Source organism: Artibeus jamaicensis, unplaced genomic scaffold, assembly GCF_021234435.1.
Source record: "Artibeus jamaicensis isolate MK-2021 breed Jamaican fruit bat unplaced genomic scaffold, CSHL_Jam_final contig_777, whole genome shotgun sequence".
NCBI classification, from domain to species: Eukaryota; Metazoa; Chordata; class Mammalia; order Chiroptera; family Phyllostomidae; genus Artibeus; species Artibeus jamaicensis.
This window is the reverse complement of record NW_026521966.1, coordinates 2,714,235-2,732,353: the sequence shown is the minus strand read 5'-3', so window position 1 is coordinate 2,732,353 and position 18,119 is coordinate 2,714,235. Positions and strand designations below refer to the sequence as shown.

General features: G+C 48.1%; 1 protein-coding gene across 2 annotated transcripts in view; it reads right to left on the bottom strand.

Moving 5' to 3' along the window:
* The window catches only part of NCBP3 (nuclear cap binding subunit 3), a 30,309-nt gene extending 21,433 nt beyond the window's left edge, over positions 1 to 8,876 (bottom strand). For both annotated transcript variants that reach the window (XM_037133036.2, XM_053672597.1), the window contains exons 1-3: positions 8,662 to 8,876; positions 6,547 to 6,612; positions 4,147 to 4,252 (exon numbers count right to left, since the gene is read on the bottom strand). In XM_037133036.2, coding sequence (XP_036988931.2) covers positions 4,147 to 4,252; positions 6,547 to 6,612; positions 8,662 to 8,844 — 355 coding nt within the window. In that variant the 5' untranslated portion in view covers positions 8,845 to 8,876. The remainder of the gene's footprint in view (positions 1 to 4,146; positions 4,253 to 6,546; positions 6,613 to 8,661) is intronic.
* Positions 8,877 to 18,119: the final 9,243 nt, after the last annotated feature.

Here is an 18,119-nt window from a genome sequence, read left to right as displayed (position 1 = left end):
TAACAAGAACTAAAATCCAAGACAGGTCACAAAAGCAAAAGAATTAGTTTTAATAAATTTAAATCTACTAGTCCGGAGTTACACCCCGATGCACTGACTGAATCACGCAGTTGTGGTTTCAGAATTAGGCAGTAATCTCTAAAGAGTTCGAGAAAAGGAGTGAAGTACCTTAAAGCCTTGAGAAGGACTGATCCTGGACAAAATTTAATAGAAGAAAAAAGAAATTCCCAAACAAGAGATTAAAAAGTAATGTCATTCTCAGAAATTTCTGGAAAGTGGCCTATGAAACAATCTATGATGCCTTAAGAAACCAAGTCTTTCCAATAGAAAATGATGTGAGTTCCTCAAGAGCAAGCCACACTAACCTCTTCTCTTTTTTTTTGACAGCACTACCAGGCCAAGAAATTCATAGATGGTGTTCTATCTTGAGATCATTAAGGCATTTAATTTAGCTCCTCGGGACAATCAAATGAAACATGGACCTGATAATAAACTAAGACTTGTAACTCATACACCTATGTTTCATGGCATGAAATGGGATTACCCTGATCAACCTGTCCCAACACCTGGCTGACGATACAGAAGCCTGCCACACCACAGTGAGGAACAGAGCTAAACTACCAAAAGGTACAGTGAAGATAAAAATGAACTGGACACACTGAAATGGAGTCCAGAAACTAACAATCTGATGGGGTAAGTAGGAAGTAATTTTTAAACAGGGCCTCAAGTACAGGACAAGAAAGCCTGCTCTGAGAGGTAGAATTCTCAGGGGAAAGACGTGGGTGCTCTGGCTGACCAGGAGGCGAGTACAACACTGAAGTGGCTAGGACAGAAACTGTGGTACAGCCCTGCCAAACTACCCATGGACCCAACCCCATCTGGAATCTACAACTCACTTTATGAAGGACATTTATGAAAAGAGGTTATTAGAGAGATCAGAAAGTCAAGTTACACAAAGAAAGTTTAGGAAATGGGCTTACTGCCCATTCACCTGAAGGATTATTATGTGAATGAGGAAAGGACTTAACGTTGTTCTAAGGGTCACACAGTAACTAACAGAAATTACTAGAAAGCTATTTCTGTTCAACATGAGGAACATGTATTAACATGTATCCAAAACCAAAAACAACTGCTTCATAAACAGTTCTGCCATCACTAGAAAACGTTCAGGCACAAGCCAAAAGACCACTGGGAACTTTGCCAAAAGGCCTGCAGGGCTGGGCAGGAGGAGAATTTCGATGACCTCCAAGGTCCCTTCCAACCATGAAAGCTTTGCTCGTGGGGATAAGGAAGCCAAAGCTGCAGGACGCTGTAAGTCACTAAGGAGTAAGCAGCAAATCACTCTTGATGCTCAGTGGTGTAGTGCAGCATTTCCCACACTCTGTCCCTGAGTGCTGGCAGAGAGATCGGGAGCAGAGTTCAGTCAGACTCGCCTTTAAGTCACGGCCTCGCTACTTACCTGGCTGTGGGACCTTGGACAAGTTTCTCGACCCCTCAGCCCCCTGGTTTCCCCATCAGCAAAACAGAAAAGATAATTACCTTCCCTTCACAGGGCTCTTGAAAAGACAAGTTAACCACACAGCAGAGTGGAACACAGTACCCATTATCAATGGCATCTTTTATTACTGCTGTTGGTACTAGGAAGAAGAACTAACTTGACAGCTAGCGTGGCTGAAGGAGTCAAGATGTTTATTCCAATGTCCCCATTCTCCCACGAGGCTAGGCCACTTAGATGACTGCTTGGAAGACGGAAAGTGCCGTACAATGAAAACAACGACTGACATTTATCAGGGCCTTACTGTGTACCAGACACCACCCTAAGAACTGTAACATATTATTAGACCCTTTCAACAACCCTGTGAGAACAGCTGTTATCAACTGTCTCTCCACATGAGGAAACTGAGTTTCTTGAAGGCTAAATAATTTCCCCAAGTCACAGAGTGAAAAGTAACAGGTCAGGATTTGAACACAGGCAGTCAGGCTTCAGAACCCGTGCTCTTCCCCACCACGGCAGCGGTGCTTTCTCAGTCGTGACTGTACGTTAGAACCACGTAGGGGCACATAAAATAACAACCTCTGGGACCAATCCAAACCCCCTGCCTACCTCCCATCCTGATTTAAGCTCATCTCGTAGTGGCAGCAGGGTTCTCCAGAGTTCCGAAACACTCTCCTAGGCCATCCTGGATGAAAAACAGGCTGTAACGAGCCACTGGTCCTGCTGACATCTAGGCAGATCTATTGCTTTTTAGGAATATCTTTAGAACTATGAGATTAAGATAGCTTTTCAAAAATAATTAAAATTTAGCCCTGACTGTTTTGGCACCATTCCACCAAGTGAAAAGTCGCCGGTTTGGTCCCCAGTCATGGCATGTATGAGAGGCAAACAATAGATGTTTCTCACATCATTGTTTCTTTCCCCCTCTTTCTCCCTCCCTTCCCCTCTCTCTAAAAATAAATAAAATCTTTAAAAATAAAATAAATTAACATTTAACCCCCAAAGCAATCCTATTCAGGTAGGTATCATATTCCCATTGTACAGACAAGGAGACTGAGATCTAAAATGGTTCAATAACTTGTCCACATTCACAAAGGAAGTGAGACTGGATTCCAGGAGGGCTTTAGCACCCTGAAGAGCTACAACGGAGGCAGGAAATTTGAGTGGGTGATTAGGGATGCTTCACGGAGGAAATGACATCTGAACAAGACAAAACATGGGACAAGGAAAGACAAAATCGCAGAACGAAAGGCATGAACTGCCGCAACAAATGTGCACAAGACTAGAAGTAAACAGGTGTGGTGAAACCATGGTGCTTTCACGGTGGAGGTATGAGAGAGGCTTCAGAGCTCTGCTTGGGCCCAGACTGGGCAGGCAGATGAATACCAAGCTGCAGAGCTGTCCTTGGCCTTCGCAGGGCTTTTCCTGAAACAAAAGTCCACTCAGGCAGATGCCTGGAAACCCAACCTGCAAGGGAAGCAAGGTCCTATTTCCAATTTGAACTCATGATGCAGGAAAAACAGTAAAGCAGCATCCAGAGTTGAGCCTTGTATCCAAGCTACTCTATCCCCTGGGATATCCTGAGGAGGTTTGGGCCTGTGCTATCATATCACGTATTGTTAGGTAACAGAGCAAAGTAGTTCAGAGCCAGGCTTGTGTCAGAAAAACCTAGGATGAACTCCTGACTCCACTTTTAGTAGCTGCATAATCTCGGGCATTTATTAAACTTCTTTGAGCCTATTTCTACTTCTTTGTAAAACAGAAATAAAAAATATATTCCTCATATGGTTGTGAGAAGAAACAAATATGCAATATGCCCATTAACACAGTGCCTACTAAGACAGCAAGTTCCCAAAAGAGAGTAGCTATTCTTTCATTCATTTAACATGTTTTTTATCAATCAAGCAAACCTAGAGAAACTCATACAGCAGAACACAAACCTCTAATATGCATTCAGAGGTCTGCCCATCAAGCCCCTCACAAATACCAAAATTTGCAAACACAACAGAGGGAGGAGACCTTCTGTACTCATGGACTTAAATTAGTGTGGGATAATTAATATGGCTATGAACTCACCAAAAATAGTAATTTTCCCTTTCATTTATAAATTCCTTCAGAACACTGGGGCAGATCACTCTGTATTATTCAGGGTGAGTTCTAGAAAGCAAAACACTTACCCTAACAGAACACAAAAATTTTAAAAAATCGTAAGCCTGTATCAACAGAAATATTGATGGCTTTCCCCCACCAATCCCAATATTGCTGACTCCCCTGATAGAAGGTCTCACTGTGATATACTTCCAATACATTTAAAGACAAAGAAAAGTTAACCTTTCCATGATAAGAGCAAAAAATAGGGAAGAGCCCATAGAAGCACAGGTCTAACCTCAGCTCTGCCACTAACTGGGTGACTTTCTCTGGGCCTCCTCTGACAAGACAATCTCTTTTTTCCAGATCTAACATCTGAGATACAGCTAACCCAACTTTAAATAGGCCTCCTCAGAAATGGAGACTTCACAAATTTCTCTCCTTTGGGAGTATGTGGATGAAGACTGGACACGCAAGGCAAGGCCGGAAGCGCAAGGCTATGGTAGGACAAAGTTATACTGTCTGGGGAAATGTGAAACCCCCCCCCCTCAACCACCCCATACCTTTCTTCATCATGTCTCTGTCCAAGGCTACATTTCTTTGGGCAAGATTTACTTCTGATCGAAAATGGAAGCGCTTGGCTCGCTGTTCTTTCTTTTCAATTGCTTCCTGGAAGGTAAGGAAAAAGCCATTTTTCAATGAACAAGTTAAATCACACACACAATCACAAACACAACAAAATGCATCAGTGACAACCCTAAAATAAATCAGAAGACACAAGCAACAATGTATCTTTAATAATTTTTGTAGAGAACTGGATTCAAAGTCAATGACTAGGAGGGTACGCGCTGATGCTGCTCTAATTTGCAATAATCTCCATCATGATTCAATATCTATCACTGTGTCTGGGGCAGAGCAGGAATTCAATGAATATTAGTTGATTCAATAAGTAATACATGATGCTTAATTCTCTGGCATTTCATTTATTATTAGCAATTATGCCTCAAACAAATTACAAATAAATAATCTCAAATCCAAATTTTCCAGGTGCAGAAACTGAAGCACAAAAAAGTTAAAAGGCTTGCTGGAGGCACTTCAGCTAGTGAGTGAGGGCAGAACTTCTGATCTTGGTGCTATTTAAAGGAGCCCCACCACCATCCCCACTCTCCATTGTCTGTGTGCATGGTAATCACACCTATCACACTTGTCCACATTACATCTGAGTGAGCAGTCCACTCCCTAAGGCTTTTTCCTGGTTTAAAAATAACACTGAGGCAAAGAAACACTCTCCTCTATTCTAGGCTCGTGTCCATGGAATTGCCTGTTTTCATCTAAGTGACAAGAAGCACTGATGCTTCACTGGAAAACAAAATAATCAGCTTCACAAGTTTTTAACTAAGAGCTAAAATAAATGCAGACCTAACTGTGGATAACTCTTAGGAATCTTTCACTAATTACATATTGACTTTGCCACACTAATTGAAGGTCTGAGGACTATAGAAAGCTTGTGGGGTTTGGTAAAGCAGCAACTCGTCTGTTACTCCCCAATAGTGATGCTAATTTCACTGAAGTCTTCCCAGTGCAAACTAATCTACCTTCCCTTAGTAACAACTTAAGTACCAATTCTGAGACCACCACTCTTTCCCCGTATATTTGTTTCATGTAACGGCAAACTATATAAAATTAAGAACATGACAGTCTACTTCTTTTTAATTACAATAAGAAAACACCTTGCCCTGGCTGGTGTGGCTCAGTGGATGGAGCACCAGCCTGGAAACCAAAGGGTCGCTGGTTCGATTTGATTCCCAGTCAGGGCACGTGCCAGAGTTGTGGGCCAGGTCCCTGGTGGGGGGTGCACAAGAGGTAACTGCACACTGATGCTTCCCTTCTGTCTAAAAATAAGTAAATAAGGGAGTGGGCGGGGGGAATAAAAATAAATAAATAAAAACTTTAAAAAAAATTTTATTTATCTTTAGAGGGGAAGGAAGAGGGAGAGAAATACCAATGTATGGTTGCCTCTTGTGCATCCCTACTGGGAACTGGACTGCAACCCACGCATGCGGCCCGACTGGGAATCGAACCATGATCCTTTGGTTCACAGGCCCACTCACTTTATTTTCTTACCTGTCTAAAAGATCATTTCTTTCTTCTGGCCTTCAAGCTATCTATGACAGACTGAGCCTCAGATAAAATGTAAAAAGGTAAGCACGACATATTTTTTATTTTTCCTTTTATACATCCAATATGGCAATATTATACTATTATTCAGAATTAATTCAAAATTCTGTTCCAAACTTAACTGTATACTTTAAAGTCAGAAAGAATTCCTTTACTGGACATCACCAATTAAAGCAGCAAATACGCACTGACAATAAGAAGGAAATATAATAGGTCTGGCTGTGTGAGGAGTTACAGTGAGGTTGGTAATCTAGTAATAGCAATCACTAGATAAAAGATAATACTCCCAGGTACTGAGAATAATTCCGCTGACTTGGTCTTCAAAGTTTAGGCAGCCACTCACAATCAGGAAATCCTATTTTTCTAAGCCTGCAACCAGCAAGGAATAAAGACATTTACTAAGGACCTACTTAAAAGGGCCAGTAGAAGGGCCAGGCACTTTTCATGTTTTGTTTCATTTAAAGTAGAAACAGTATATCATTTTTAAAGAATGGACACAGCATAACAAAAAGCATTCCCAATACAGAACCCTTCCCTGGATATGGTTTAAAAAAAGCACTTAGCTATAGTGATTTTACCTTGTGAACAGGAGCACACACAGACACTGCCCAGATGTTTTCAGAATGCACAAAGGCATCGTTGTATAAGATGAAATTTAAGTTAAATACATTTTAATCCAGCAATAAGAGAAAACAGAAGGAAAAGAATAATTACAGTTCTGCAAGTTCTAGGGACCAAGTTCACCCACTTATCAAAATGAATAAATAAATCATGGGCTGTCTTACCTTGGAGGTGACATCAATTCCAGTGATGAAGCTGCCAGCCTTGTTTTCATATCTTCTGCTTGTGTCCTAACACAAGGGGGAAGGGTAAGAAATGCTGACAACAATTGACAAAAAACTCATCCCCAACCCTGACAACCCCTTATTATGAAAAAGCCCATCCCAGTGACACTGTGGTAGCAATCAACCACTCTAAGAAGTCTTTTCTAAATCACAAAGCCTTATAATTCCATCCACCAAAGGTACCCGTGTAAATGAAAATCTGAAGGCTTTTATGAAAAACATCCAAGATGAGCCCTGGCTGGTGTGGCTCAGTGGTTGACTGCCAGTCTGCAAATCAAAGGGTTGCTGGTTCCATTCCCAGTCTAGGGCACATGCCTGGGTTGCCGGCCAGGTCCCCAATGTGGGGCACAGGAGAGGCAACCACACACTGATGTTTCTCTCCCTCTCTTTCTCCCTCCCTTCCCCAAATCTTTAAAAAAGAAAAACACCCAAGATGAGACACAGACACTTATCTCCCCCACCCAGACTAGCCAAATGCATCATGCCAGGCCACCAGACTCACCTGGACCTACAGAAAACACAGCCCAGTGCAATGAACAGAGGGTGGGATCCAGAAACCCAAGGCTGCAATGGCAGCTCTGACATTCACGGATTATACAACACTTTACAGTTCCACTGGCCTGTCTCGGCCTAGGTTTCTTTCATGGTATCTGCCTCCTTCCTGACCTCTTTTACTGCTCTCATATTTGTGCTATAGAACTTTGTTTTCCCAACCAACCAATCTTATTGCATCTCAGAGCCTTTAGGCTTACTGTTGCCCCCTACTGGGAACAGTGCACACCACTGGTTCCTTTTTATCACCTAGGGTTTGGTTTAAATGTCACTATCTCAGAGGACTTCCCCGACCATCCTATCCCCTTCAGCTCCCTCCCTGCCCTCCCACTAACATGCTTTATTCTTGTCAAGAATACTTAACACTATCAAAAATTATTTGTTTACCTCTGTCTCCCACCTGAAACATAAACTTCAGGAGGAAGTTTAATCTTGATCAAGTGCCTAGGGCTGTGCCTGGCACATAGTGGGAGATGCAGTAGATGTTAAAATGAATGAGTCTACGGCCATACCACCCTGAACGCGCCCGATCTCATCTAAAATGAATGAATAGAGGGATGACGTATACTTCACAACTTCAGTGATATTTAAATGATGTAATGTAGTAAATGGTAAAAAAAATACTATGTTAATTGTTGTTATCATTTACTATCTTTAGTAATCCTACCTTCACCTTTTCCCCTCATTCCAGGTTAAAAGTAAGACTTGCTGATGAGATAAAAAGTAGTGCAGTTCCTTCGTGTTAGGCAAGAAATTAAGTGCAGGAGAAGAGCCATGCAGGCCTGAGAGCAGCCTAAGAACGGGACCCAGGACCACCAAACCACAAGCAGAACACCTCTCACAATCCCCACTGTGGCAAAATACGGACCAAGAACCACTGCCAGCTACTTCGTTGATGGTTTGCTCATGTTTTGATTTCATGAAAGGTCGATGCATGGTGGGCCACGGTATGGGTGCTACCCAGCAGTGGAGTCGTGCGGGGCCAAGATGACCCTCAAGTCAACGGGAACACCGAGTTCCTACTGCTGTCAAGTCCAGCCCTCCCGAGAGAAACCGACTGCTACGTTTAACAGATACCGGAGACGAGACCTGGATGCCGGCGCCACCCGACAGTTCCTAGTGGGCCGCTCCTGGTTCTGTTCCCGCCCCGGCTCATCCTTTATCTCGAGCCCCCAGACGATCCTGGGCCCTCCTCACTCACCCCCTTGCACGGACTAGCTCAGAGGGGCAGCGAAGGGGGCGACCTTAACTACCCTTCCGCTCTCCCCGACCTCCCTCAGCCCCCTCACACCCATTTCCGGGCTCCCCTGCGTCCTTTCTCCCCTTTCGGGTCTCTCCTGCCCGGCGCCCCTGCCCCCGCCCCCCGGGGGGCTCGGCTCCCTCCCTCCCCTTCCCCTGCCTTCCCCGGCCGGGGAGTCCGCCACTTCCCCTTTCGGCCCGTTCCAGCGCGGGGCACTCGCTCGCTCAGCGATCTCCTCCTCGACCCCCGCCTCCCTCCCGTACCGGGATCAGTTCCTTCAGCGAGCGCCGCACCGGCACTATCTCCAGCTCGCCCTCCTCCACCTCCATGGGCTCTGGCTCGCCGCGCTCCAAACCTGACCCCGCCTCAGGCGACGGGACTCCCAAGGCCGGCCCCGCCGAGGCCTCAGCCTTTACGGACACTCGCAGGCCCCGTACGGCCGCCATCGCCGCCAGCCGGCCGCACCACTGAGAGCCCGCCCCGCGCACCCGCTAGCTAGAGCGCCGCCGCCACTGGCCAGAGAGCAGCCGCCTCCGCTACCTAGAGCGTCGTCCGCTTCGGCTAGAAGGACCCCTTCAGCGCCTCCGCCCCCTGGTGGCGGGAGAAACCCGGGCCGGCTGGAGCCGGACCTGAGGAGAAGGAGGCGGGAACGAATGGGGACGGGGCGGGGCCTGTTGGAGGGGGCGGGGCCTGGAGAAAATCTGTGTGGTCTGGGCTTAGAAAACAGCCACGCCTCTAGCAGTAAACCTGTAATAAAAGCTAACTTCGCAGAGGGGTTGTTACCTACCAGTGACTATTACAAGCGCTTGACTCCTACAATAACCCTATGAAGTAGCTCCTGGTGTTTCCATTTCACATACGAGGAAACTGAGGCATACAAATTTCCCAAAGTGACAGGCTATTTAAGGGATAAAACCTGAATCAGCTTAGGTAATGTGGCTCTAGAGCCCAGTATGAACTTTGATCTGTCTCCTCTGGGCAATCTGTAAGTTTATAATGTACTTGCCTTTCCAACCTATGTCTCTGTCAAATTTTGGAATAATTTAGCCATTTTACATACACAAAAATTGAGGCTCCAAGAGGGTAGTGAGCTGCCCAAAGGCCAGCACTTTCCTGACTCCCCAGGGCTTGATCCTCTGTGAAGTTCTGAACATGGTTTCTTGCAGACGTTTCTAGCAAGAGCCTGCTTGGAAGACAGAGTATCCTTTAGGCTCCCAGAGGGCTACACCGGTCAGTTTTTTCCTTCCTCGCCGTACCAACTTGGGCTAGTTCCGGCCCCCTTTCTGGGCCTGTCTTCTCATCTCAGGACAGGATACATGGGACCCTAGGTTCTCAGAAGCCCTACAAGCTCTGACCATGGAGGAACAGATAATTATAAACCAAGGGAGAACATGGTCAGCATCAGAGACACCTGGGTTTCAAGCTGGCTGGCTCTTACACCATGTGTGACCTTGGGCAAACCACTTAATAGTCAGAATCTCAGTTCCTTCCACAGTGATATGGGATGCCCCATATGGGGGCTACGTCCCCCCAAAGGAAGTGGTGAGGGTTAAATGAGATAGCTACAGGTACCCAACAGAAGGGATACAGTATATCCGTGTTTCTTGAGTGTGGGACAAATAACAAAATAAACACAGCTGGAGCTCTTTCGAGGGCTAGTTTTGATGAAAGGAACAAGTAGTTGCACAATTGGGTTGGGATGCATCTACATGAGTTTTTAAGAACATGTCAGAGAAGGTTTGTGTTGGGATGACCAGCTTCAATGACAGTCACAGACCACACAGCAGGTTGAGAGGCCCGCAGGCCGGAGCCGGGCAAAGGGGAGGAGGCACAGCTTGCCAGGCCAGCGGGCCATCAGGAAAGCCCTTCAGGGGTCCCTTTTTAGTCACCTAACTCACCCCCACACCACCTTCCTGTCCTCAGCATGGCCTGCTAAGGTGGGGCCCACAGTATTAGGAGCAGTCAGGAATAATTTTTTTTAAGATTTTTTAATTTATTTATCTTTAGAGGGGAAGGGAAGGAGAGAGGGAGAGAAACATCAATGTATGGTTGCCTTTCCTGCGTCCCCTGCTGGGAACTGGCCTGCAACCCAGGCATGTGCCCTGACTGGGAATCGAACCGCGATTGTCTGGTTCGCAGGCCTGTGCTCAATCCACTGAGCTACACCAGCCAACAGGAATAATTTTTTTACAGTGAAAAAAAATGACTCAAATAAAATGAACCCATGTCAAAGCTTTTATTTATTCATTTGTGAATGAGGACGGCGATTAGATATTCAGACTACTACAAAAGAGAATCTGAGAATGAATACAGAGTTGGTCAGTCAAAGGGATACAGACCTGAACTTAGCAACGCAGGTTGGTGCCTCACAAGGCAGGGAATTATGACCATGGGGGTTTCCTTTCCCACCAGAGGGAAAACGCTTTCATTGTTGTTGGACAAAAATTATTTGCTCATTATGAATTGTCTGTAGGTGAAATGTCTACTCTCACAGAGTTGTAAAATACCCGAATCAATGCTAAATAGGAAGGCAATCAAAGGGACACGTCCCTAGAGAATCGGACAGTCCCCAGCGGAACAGGAGCATTGGAGTAGGGGTACAACACTGAGAGGATGTCAGTGTAGTTGTTTTTCCTGTTCCTTTTTTTCTGTTTCCAAAGTCTGGATAATTTTTTTTTACTTTTTCTTAAGATTTTTTAAAGAGAGAAATGGAGGGAGAGAAACATCAATCAGTTGCCTCTCACAGTCACCCAACTGGGAACCTGGCCCACCACCCAGGAAGGCGCCCTGACCGGGAGTGAAACTGGCGACCCTTTGGTTCACAGGCCAGCACTCAATCCACTGAGCCACGCCAGCCAGGGTTGGATAATTTTTAATTCACAGAAGAAAGCAGGAGAATGGGGCAATGGGACAGACTGGAGGAAGAGTTTCACCAAGGAAGGGATCAAGTGTCAAAGACAGCCTCAAGTTCACAGGGGATCTTGACTTAGGTTTGTTGGCCATTGGTAACTTTGATGAGACAAATGTCTGTGAAGGGGAAGGTAGCTTAGAGACGGAATTTGAGGAAGTGTGGACAACTTTTTCGGGAAGTTTGTGAAGATGGAGGCTAGAGGACAAAGAGGATATTAAGCATCTTCTAAAAGATTTCTTTTTTAAAAATTTGACTAAAATTGGCCACTCTCTCTCCTTTCTCTCACCCCCTCCCTTCCAGGGAGGAGAAGAACAAATAATGGAACCCTACCTCTCCTAGAGAGGTGGAATAACAAAGCGAAAAGCCACTAACAGATAATATAAGCTCCTACCCTGACTGGTGTGGTTCAGTTGCCTGGCCATCATCCTGCAAAACGCAAGGTCGCTGGTTCTATTCTCAGTCAGGGCACATGCCTGGGTTGTGGGTTTGGTCCCCGGTTGGGGCACATTCAAGAGGCAACCGATTGATGTATCTCTCACACATTGATGTTTCGCTCCCTCTCCCACTCTGAAAAAAATAAAGTCCTTCTTTGTTTGTTTAAAGGGTAATATAAGTTCCTATGATGAAATCAAATTCTACTTGAGGACTGGTAACACGGACCACTGGCCTCAGGTAATGTCTTGCTGATTCAAGTGCAGGTATTCTTTGATACAGTTTTTATTTTATTTTAATCCCCATCAGAGGACATTTTTTCAGTACTTTTAGAAAGCAAGGAAGGAGGAGAGAGAGAGGAACATCAGCTGGTGCCTCTTGCAGGCTCCCAGACTGGGGACTGAACTCAAAGCCCAGGCATGTGCCCTGACAGGGAATCAAACCTGTGACCCTCTGGTCTACTGGACAGTGCTCCAACCAACTGAGCCACAGCAGCCAGGGCTGATGTGATTTTAAACTGGGCACCCATAACCTCACACCCCTGTTCATGTCCTTTGCAGGTCAGTAGTCAAGGAAAAGTTTCCACAGTTAAAGAAATGATCTGAAGCAGCTGATGTAGCCGATACATCTTTGCTCCCCACCCCTACATGGCTAAATTCTTAAAAGCACTGTCTTCTCTCACTTTCTCCTTGTGACTTGACCACTAGGCATCACGGACAACAATGCACATTCTCCAGTTCTTCCTTGTTTTAAAGACTTTTAATTACTTACTAATTTTTAGACAGAGGAGAGGGAGGAAGGAAGGAGAGGAACATCTTGTGATTGCCTCTCACGCTCTGCTTTACTAGGGACCTGGCCCCCAACCCAGGGATGTGCCCTGACTGGGAATTGAACCAGCGACCCTTTGGTTCACACGCCTGCACTCAATCCACTGAGCCACACCAGCCAGGGCCCACTCCCCAGTTCTTGAAACCCCACACTTCTTCCATTAGAGGGTCACACTGGGTTTTCCTTTCACCTCCCAGGCTGCCCTGCTCCAGGGCCCTTTAAGGTTCTTCTCCTCCCCTGACATCAATAGTCCCCCGGGGCTCTGTCTTGGATCCTCTTTCTTCTCGCCCCATACATACCTCCTAGGCCATTTTGGCACACCCATGGCTTCCATTCCACTGCCAGCCAAACCCCGAGGACCTCCAGATCTCTGTCTCCAGTTCTCCCCTCTCCTCTGAGCTCTTGTCCTGCATGTCCAACTGCCTACTGGACGCCTTCCCTTGAATGTCTCAAGGCACCTCAGACTCAACTTACCTGAGACTCAGAATCCTCCTTCCAAGCCAGGTCTATTCCTGTTCCCTGCTTCCCTGATCAGCGCCATGGGCAATCCAGGTATGTAAGCCTGGGAGCTAGAAGCCACCCTTGACACACCCCGACCCCCACAGCCAGGCCACACAGCACCGGGTCACTCCGGTTCCCACACATTCCTCATGTCCATCTGTTTCTTTTCATCCTCTCAGCTGCCAGCCCTCAGCTTCTCTCCATCCATCCCAGCCACCATCATATCACCTCTTGTCTGGACGCTGCCATGGCCTCCTCCCTGGTGCTTCTGTTCTTCTCTTTCCTCCACTCCCATCCTGCCCCTACACTGTAGCCAGAGCAACATCTTCAGGACCTTATGCAGCCCTGCCATCCTCTCCAGCTTCATTTTGCACTATTCTCTTCCTCACTCCCAGCTTCGCCAGTTCAGTTCTCAGAAAGTATCATGTCCCTCCTAACCACAGGGCCTTTGTTTGCACAAGCCGGTCTCTCTAGTTGGAATTTCCTCCCCTCTCCTTGGCCTAGTTAGTCCTTCCTCAACTGGAGAGCTCAGCTGGAGCTTCCCTTTCTCTGGGGGAAGCCTCCCTAACTATTCTCAGAGAGCCACCACCACCAGCCTTTCCTATAGAGTTGCCCATGTCAGTTCAAAACTACCTGACTCGTGCATGGTGGCCGTGTTAACGTCTGACTCCTGAGATGGACTGTGAAGGCCCTGAGAGCGGGAACAGTGTCGATTCGGTTCCGTGTCTAACTCAGCACAGAACTAAAATCTGGTTGTAGAAGGCCCTGGACAAATATTGACAGGATGAGTGGATGAATGGACAAATCAAAAGGAAATCAGACCTTTTACCACATTAGATTCAGAAACATGAACCTGATCCCCCCCCACCACAATCACCCTTCCAAATTCTACACACAGCTATTCATGTCAACTATCACTGTTCATTAAAATCACCTTGGTCAGGGCCCATACTTGCATCGAGCAGATAAGTAAGTCCTGGAGATCTAATACGCAGTACAGTCATTGTCAACAGCAGAACTATTATAAACATTAAATTTGCTAAGAGACTAGATCTTATCTGTTCCCACCACCAGAAGAAATGATGATTGTGTGATAAGACAGAGGTGGTGGCTGTTAGCTAATGCTACAGTGGCGATCGTATTGCAACCCAGATGTATCAAATACATCTTATATTTATACAATGTAATGTATCAGTGATATCTCAACTTAAAAATGAAAAAAATTTAAAAATCATCTATAAGCTGAAAGGATTACATACTGTATAGCTCCCACTAGATGACGTCCTGGGAGAGGCAAAACTATAGAGACAGTAAGAAGATCAGAGGGCTCGGGAGGCCGGGGCGGGGTGGGCAGCGGGGGTGGGCAGCGGGGGGCTGGGGGAGGGGGAGGGACGAGCACAGGAGCACAGAGGGCAGTGAAACTGTTCTGCGTGACTGTGACGGTGGATACATGACATTACGCATTTGTCACACCTAGAATGTACAGCACAAAGAATGAATCCTAAAGTACATGGCGGACTTCAGTTAATAAGAATGTATCAGTACCCACTCCTCAGTTGACCGGCGGACTTCAGTTAATAAGAATGTATCAGTATCCACTCCTCAGTTGTAAGGCGGACTTCAGTTAATAAGAATGTATCAGTATCCACTCCTCAGTTGTAAGGCGGACTTCAGTTAATAAGAATGTATCAGTATCCACTCCTCAGTTGTAACAAATTCCGCTGATGAGAAACTGGGGAGCAGGAGGGAGCGTTGAGAGAGCACAGGGGAACTCTCTGTAGTTTCCACTGAATTTTTCTATAAACCTAAAACTGTTTTTTTTATATTTTATTCATTTATCTTTAGAGGGGAAGGAAGGAGAGAGGGAGAGAAATATCAATGTGTGGTTGCCTCTCGTGTGTCCCCCGCTAGGAACTGGCCTGCAACCCAGGCATGTGCCCTGACTGGGAATCGAACCACGATTCTCTGGTTCACAGGCCCACACTCAATCCACCAAGCTACACCAGCCAGGGCCTAAAACTGTTTGTTTTTTTTTTTTTAATAAAGTCTAGCCCTAGCTGAGTAGCTCAGTTGGTTGGAGCATCGTCCAGACACGCCAAGGTTGTGGGTTTGACCCCTGGTCAGGGCACATACAAGAATCAACCAATGAATGCAAAAACGAACGGAAAAAACAGGTTGATGTTTCTCTCTCTCTCTCCCTTTCTCCCTCCCCTTCCTCTCTCTCTGTACAATGAATGAATAAAACTTTTTTAAAAAAGTCTATTAATTCAAAAGAATTCTGACATGCAGATTACACCTTGGACCAGTTAAATTGGGGTGGAGCCCAGGCATCGGCATTTTATAAAAGCTCCCCGGTGATGCCAGTGTGTGGCCAGGTTGCCAACTACTGTTGAGACTGACCTGGGAGGGGCCAGACCACAGCTGGGAGCCCTGTGTGAGGCAGGTTTCCTAAGGGGGTGGGTGGATGTGGCACGGACTGCCTGAAAGAAGGAGAGGAGAGTACTTGAGAGCAGGGGGTCCTCTCCCGGGCCCCCAGCACCTTAAGGACGGCCCCCTGGGCTCAGGGGGGACCAAGTGGGGAGGAGTTTAACCAGCCCCTTCCTGCGTCGCAGTCCCCCATCGTCCTGGCCCCAGTCCTTCAGTGCAGACCTGTGCCTGGGCCATGGGGGAGGATCTTGGGGAGACCAAAGGACAGTTGGGGTCAAAGGGCATACAACGTAGGGAGCATCAGCCAAGCTCACGGACTGTAGCTAGAACAAACAGTGGCAGTCCTGCTGGGGACGGGACAGAGTGAGCTGGGCAGTGACAGGGGACAAAGAGCCTGGGCTAAGAGCACCTGAGAGAGAAGGTGGGAGGGGCTGCCTCCTGCGGGCCCTAGAGTGGGGGCAGTGGCCTCTGGAAAACCAAGGTGGGGAACATCTGGGTTATAGCTGCAGGGGAGGCCCAAGCTAGTTGCAGGCTGAGGAGCGGGAAGAGAGGATGGGAAAAGGCCACAGATACACAGGCCAGAGAAGCAGCTTACAGGGGTCAGGTGGAGGAAACGGGGTTCCCACGGGGAAGGCCCCGTTCCCGTGCGTCAGCTGAGGGCAGCCCTTCAGACGGCCTTCATCGTGACGGGACAGCGAGTGGGCCGGTGGAGGCTGTGCAAGTGACTCGGCCGGGGCACGATTGCAGTTTCTGGTCCCTGGTCCCTGTCTTGTAAGAGATGGCCCAGACACCGGTCCACAGGCCAAGGATGCCTCTGGGGCAGTGGACCAGGGAAGACTACCTGGACGCGGTGACGTGGAGACAGTGGGGGTCCAGGCAGTGGGGAGGGCAGGGAGCCTGGCTGCAAAGCCGGACGGACTAATGACAGACCGGTCCGTCCTACCTGCGTGGGGACTGGCAGCTACTCTGCAGGGTGAGACGACCAAGACTTTACTCCCTGGGTCATCCCATCTGGAGAAACGAATGTGTCCAAGACCCCAGGGGGCAGAGCCAGGGCTGTGTGTGTCTGGGGGAGGGGACCAAGGGCAGGAAATAGTCACGTGAGCCACCGATGCCCATCCAGCAGGAGGCTGGCGCAGGGAGTCCTTGCAGGCCAGGACTGCTTTGTATGGGAGATGAAGGACAGGCCCCTTCACTGGCCCTCCCGCTTCCCTCCCGGGCCTCCGCTGACCCCTGGGGCCCAGTAGCAGACTCTCTGCACATGGCTCTTTGGCCTCCTTCCTCGAGTCCCAGGTCTGCTGGTTTGCCCCGGGAGAGGCTGTGAAGGTGTGTCCGCCCGTGTGTGTGTGGGGGGGAGGAGAGGTACCTCTGTAACCTGTGCTGTGTTCTTATGGGTCCCAGTACATGTCTGAGTGTCCCCTTGCTGGCCCTGACCCTCCCTCTGTCCTTCGCCCCTGGACTGAGACCTTACAGCTGCTGGAGGTTGGGGGAGCAGAGAGCAGGCAACGTGCTTATGGGAGCCAGAGTCCAAAGACTCTCTAGCAGGAACCAGGGCCTCCAAGGGCCAGCCCAGGGCTGCCCCCAGTCTTCAGCAGGACACTTGTGGCCATGTGGTTAGGTCTGGAAGTCCTTCCCTATGGGCTCTGGGTTTTCCTGGCCGCTGGTGTGGGAAGATGTAGGTGGGTGGATGGACAGGAGACCTGGGCTATAGCCTGGCTCTTCCCTGACTTGCTGTGAGCCTCTGAGTGAGCCACTGGTCCCTGGGCCTTGGTTTCCCTACCACACCGCGCCTCCTAGAGTGGCTGTCCTTGTCGGGAAGCGAGGTCATGTTCCACGGTCCTATTCCCAGCTATTCATTAGTGTGATGCCCTGGCCTGTCAGACCCCGGTTCAGGGTTTGGTGACCAAAACCTGAGATGAAGCAGGTGGGAGGGTGGATTGGAGTGCTGAGGACCAAAGCCAGGAGACCAGTGAGGAAGTGAGCGATGGCAGGGTCCCAAGTTAAGGGGCTGCAATGGTGAGGGGAAAATGCAAACAGGAACCCTCTGATCAGTTTTGACATTTGGGGAACCTCTAGCTGCCAGGACTCCTGGAGAGGGCTTGGTGCAGCGCCACACGAGACCTTTACCGGGTGACCGTGACCAGGAAGCAGGCGGAAGCAGCTCTGGGCCTCCTCTCCTCGGATGGAAACACTGATCGCCACGCCAGGCAGCCTCTGTCTGGTCTCGTTGCATCCAGCCTGGGGCTCCACGGACAGGCAAATATCATGCAGCATGTGCTGAGCCTGAGGCCTCTGAGGCTGGTTTCAGGTCGTTCCAGAGGCAGAAAGTTCTGTTTTCCTTTTCAGGGTCTCACTTGCTGAGGACTCACTCTGTGCCGGGCACTACCTCAGAAGCCTGAGGCACTACCTCAGAAGACTTCATTTAACCTCAAAGAGCCCTGAGGAGGTACTATTATCTGCATGCAATCAATAAGGAAACCCAGACTCCTTTATTAAATGGGCAAGCTTAGATTCAAGCTCAAGGCTGTCTGACCTCACGGCTGACTCTATCATGGCCACGGCAGGCTCCAGTATGAGCAGGGAGCTGCAGGGTCCAAGAACCCCGTGTCAGGGCCCAAGGCC